Source organism: Sinocyclocheilus anshuiensis, unplaced genomic scaffold (assembly GCF_001515605.1).
Source record: "Sinocyclocheilus anshuiensis isolate Anshui unplaced genomic scaffold, SAMN03320099.WGS_v1.1 scaffold14, whole genome shotgun sequence".
NCBI classification, from domain to species: domain Eukaryota; kingdom Metazoa; phylum Chordata; class Actinopteri; order Cypriniformes; family Cyprinidae; genus Sinocyclocheilus; species Sinocyclocheilus anshuiensis.
Genome location: NW_015544139.1, coordinates 566,712 through 570,268, shown reverse-complemented (window position 1 = coordinate 570,268; position 3,557 = coordinate 566,712). Strand labels below are relative to the sequence as shown.

At 35.6% G+C, this 3,557-nt stretch overlaps 1 protein-coding gene across 1 annotated transcript in view; it reads right to left on the bottom strand.

The window, feature by feature from the left end:
* LOC107695022 (fibroblast growth factor receptor 3-like) overlaps positions 1-3,557 on the bottom strand; it is a 44,274-nt gene that overhangs the window by 21,304 nt on the left and 19,413 nt on the right. The window contains exon 4 of the mRNA XM_016494788.1: positions 1,787-1,852. Coding sequence (XP_016350274.1) covers positions 1,787-1,852 — 66 coding nt within the window. The remainder of the gene's footprint in view (positions 1-1,786; positions 1,853-3,557) is intronic.

Sequence of the window (3,557 nt, the reverse complement as noted above, 5' to 3'; positions counted from 1 at the left end):
CACACACTCTCTTCCAATTTTCACTGCATTCTCAGATGGTCAGTGATCCGTCAGGACCACAACATGGGTCTGTACCCAACAGTGGACCTGGCTCCTATATGTGTGTTTGTGTGGTTTGCTATTTTAGAGTTCAGCACAGACAATTTGAGCTTTGAAGTGGGAACCGCGAATCTACAGTGACCCAACTTTTTTTCCATTTACTTCTATTCTACAGCCAAAAAAGCCATCAAAGTATAGCACAACTCTACACAGCTGATATTACGCACAGCTTGCTTCAGTCAGCCAAACTGAGAGCAGTAACCAGCACTGCATCATTAAGATATTACAGAATGATGTCATCAGATGTCATACGACCTCAGCTCTTCTCAAATGTTCCAGAGAGCCCAGACCTCACAGCTCTCAGCTCCAGTGTGCTGATCTCTCTCTCTCTCTCTCTCTCTCTCTCTCTCTCATTCTCTCTTTCTTAATTAGAGCTGGATTACTGGTCATTAAACTCTAAAGGGGTTTGGGTTTTTGCTTAATCCCTCGTTTCATACCCTCCCCTCAACCCTGAGACCCTCCCCCAACCCTGATACCACCACAGCAGCTTTCCCTTTCCTTCCTTCCCTCTCTCTTTCTTTCTTTGTGAAAAATCACAAATAAGATCTCTTTCAAATCTCAGTTTTTTCTCCTACAAAACAACGAGATGAAATAAAGATAAAATGGAAAAAGTCTCCTGAATCTCAGATTGTTCTCCCTCAGAATAAGATGCCACTAATCTTTTATGTGTCTCATGTAGAGTTTCAAAAGAGATTCAGTATTATTTTAGTATTATTTATGTACTATAATAGTATTTACTTATATTTTCAATTAGATTTTTTTTAAATAATTTTTCACTTTAATTTTAATTTAAGATTTAGTTCGTTTTATTAGTTAAAATTTTTTTTTAATTTCAGTTTTAGTTTTAAAACTTAAGTTTCCATGGCAAAATTTCCCATTTTTGTTTTTCATCTAATATTGATATTTTATTTAATTTTAGCTTGATTTCAGTTATTATTTTTAATAGTTTTAGTTTTAGTTAACATTAACTGAAGAGATCTTAATGTTTCAAGCTGTTCTCAGTTTTTTTTTCAGATTTTCATTATTTAATTATTTCCTTTTTTTTCTTTTTTTCATTATTTCATTATTTTACATTTCTCATCTAATTCAAAGATCTGGGCTGTGCTATCCATATTAATAGTTTTTTTTTTGTTATATATATTTTTTTACTCTATTCACAAACTGTATATAAACATGTTCTCATTTCTCTCTATTTTATTTAATTTTTAAAAAAAATATGGACAGAGCCAGTGATTCTCATTCTCTCGCTATACTGACACATATTTGCCTGCACAGACATTTATCAAAATGTGTCTAAAATATATTTTAAAAATCAATTCGGGTCACTGAAATGAGAACTTACCAACACTAAAACATTGAGAAATTAAATCTTCCTCTTGTTTCTTTCTTTACTTGTTATACACAGTCAAAGATATTGTGGCATTTTCTACAATTTTTAGTCACATTTCAGTTGACGCTGTTAGACTTTAAGCTGTTTCTCTTCTTTTTCCTTCCTCTCTCTTGATTTCTTGTGAGAATTTGTGTTTTAGTATCAAGTGGGGGAAAAAAGCAGCTGATGAAATTAGATGCAACCTAACCCCAGCTAGAAAAGACAGCAATCTCATGCATTTATTACACAACAGAGAGACCTCATGAAATCTCAATCAAAAAAGAGGATTGAAATGAGAAATAAGAGGGTGAAACACACCATTTCCATTACCTGCATCGTCCTCATCTTCATCATAGTCCTCATCATCACCAGAGGACAGCGAGTCTAAAAGAGAAAGAAAGACAGAGAGAGAGAACGATCTTATTACTACACAGCACAGTGGCCTTTCTGTATGAACAATGAACCAATTCATATGATCTGCAGAATGAGGAAAATAAACTGATAACAAATCAAAACCAATTACTGCACACACACACACCCTCAAACATTCACATACACAGCGGTTAATGGATGGCAGATGTTAGCAGAGATTCAGTGAGTAAAACGTCTCAGAGTTTTCTGACAACAGCTGTATTTTTACACACATGTCCTGAAATACACACGCACAAACACACACTCTTGTATCCTGCTTCTAAATGAACTCATTCAGAAGGAGAAAAAAACGCTATGACCCTAAAAAAGAGATTATTCTGTCTTCAGCTCCTCCTCTGTGAAGATTTACACAGGTAAAACTGTACAGCACACACTCCTAAAATACCAGCGGAGCGTGAAATCCAACACTAGGCCTATTTAGTGCTAAAGATATGCTGTTACTGGGACACTGAAGCTTTCTGTGTGGGGCTTTCACAGTGTTAGCTGCACCAAACCATCAGATTTATGCTATGTCTTCAGCGGCTATTGAAGGTTTGTCTTGTAAAATGTTTTAAGTTCTAATGGTTTGTTGTTGTTCTGTGGCGTTACAGGATTAGTACACCCAAAAGTTAAAAACTGTAAAGACGTCAATGACAAAACCCATGCAAACAAATGATGTCATTGATGTCAAACCTGGTGTGGGGCATTTAGCGGTACATTATCAGAAAATACACGAGACCATGAAAAGCAAAGAACATTTTCATTTTCTGTATGCTCCTAACACGAAGTTTTAGAAGACTCGGAATATAGCACACAAGCTAGTCCCTATTCACTTTCATTATATGGAAAACAGCAGCTTGAACATTCTGTAAAACATCTTCTTTTATGTTCCACAGACAAAAGAAACTCAGGTTTGGAATGAATATGGGTGATTAATTATGTTTTTTTTGTATGAACTATCTTGGTAAAGCTCTGTTGTGTATTGTTGTCTGTCAATGTGTCTGGTAGCTATGTCTTGTGTAAAAGTGTGCAGAACAGGATATTGCTGTCTTGTGGACTCTTTATCGGCATGCGATAATTGGTGCAGGTTCTGTGCCCGTTTCACTTTTTTTCTGTCTTTCTCCAGACGCTGGCGAGAAGGAGAGCTGATTTGCCCTGGCCTAACGCCAAACACATGTCGGTAAAAAAAAAAAAACTCTCCCCACACACTTACTTTTTCCATCTGCTTTAAATGACGAGGTGATTCCATATAATTACATTCTAATTAGTTGTCAATGAGCAGCTCAGCTTGTGTCCACGAGTTTACAGAACCAAAGATCCCTCCACACTACCGTTTAAACTAGGGATGCACCGATACCACTTTTTCCAGTACTCGCCCGATACCGATACTTTTATTTTTGGTACTTGCCGATACCGAGTACATTTTTAAAATATTGGTTACAGAAACCAAAAGAGTATGTATAATGTTAGTTGGTTAACTTCATTTATCAAATAGATACAGTCAAACCAAAATTTATTCAGACACCTTCAACATTTCTCACATTATCACAGTTTATTCGCTATAGTTTAGAAAATGGTTATACAATATGACAAGAACTCAGAGTTAAACTGTGTCAGAACAAATTCAGCTTGATAATGACAGATAACTTTGATAGAAAGGTATGTAATAGATTACAAT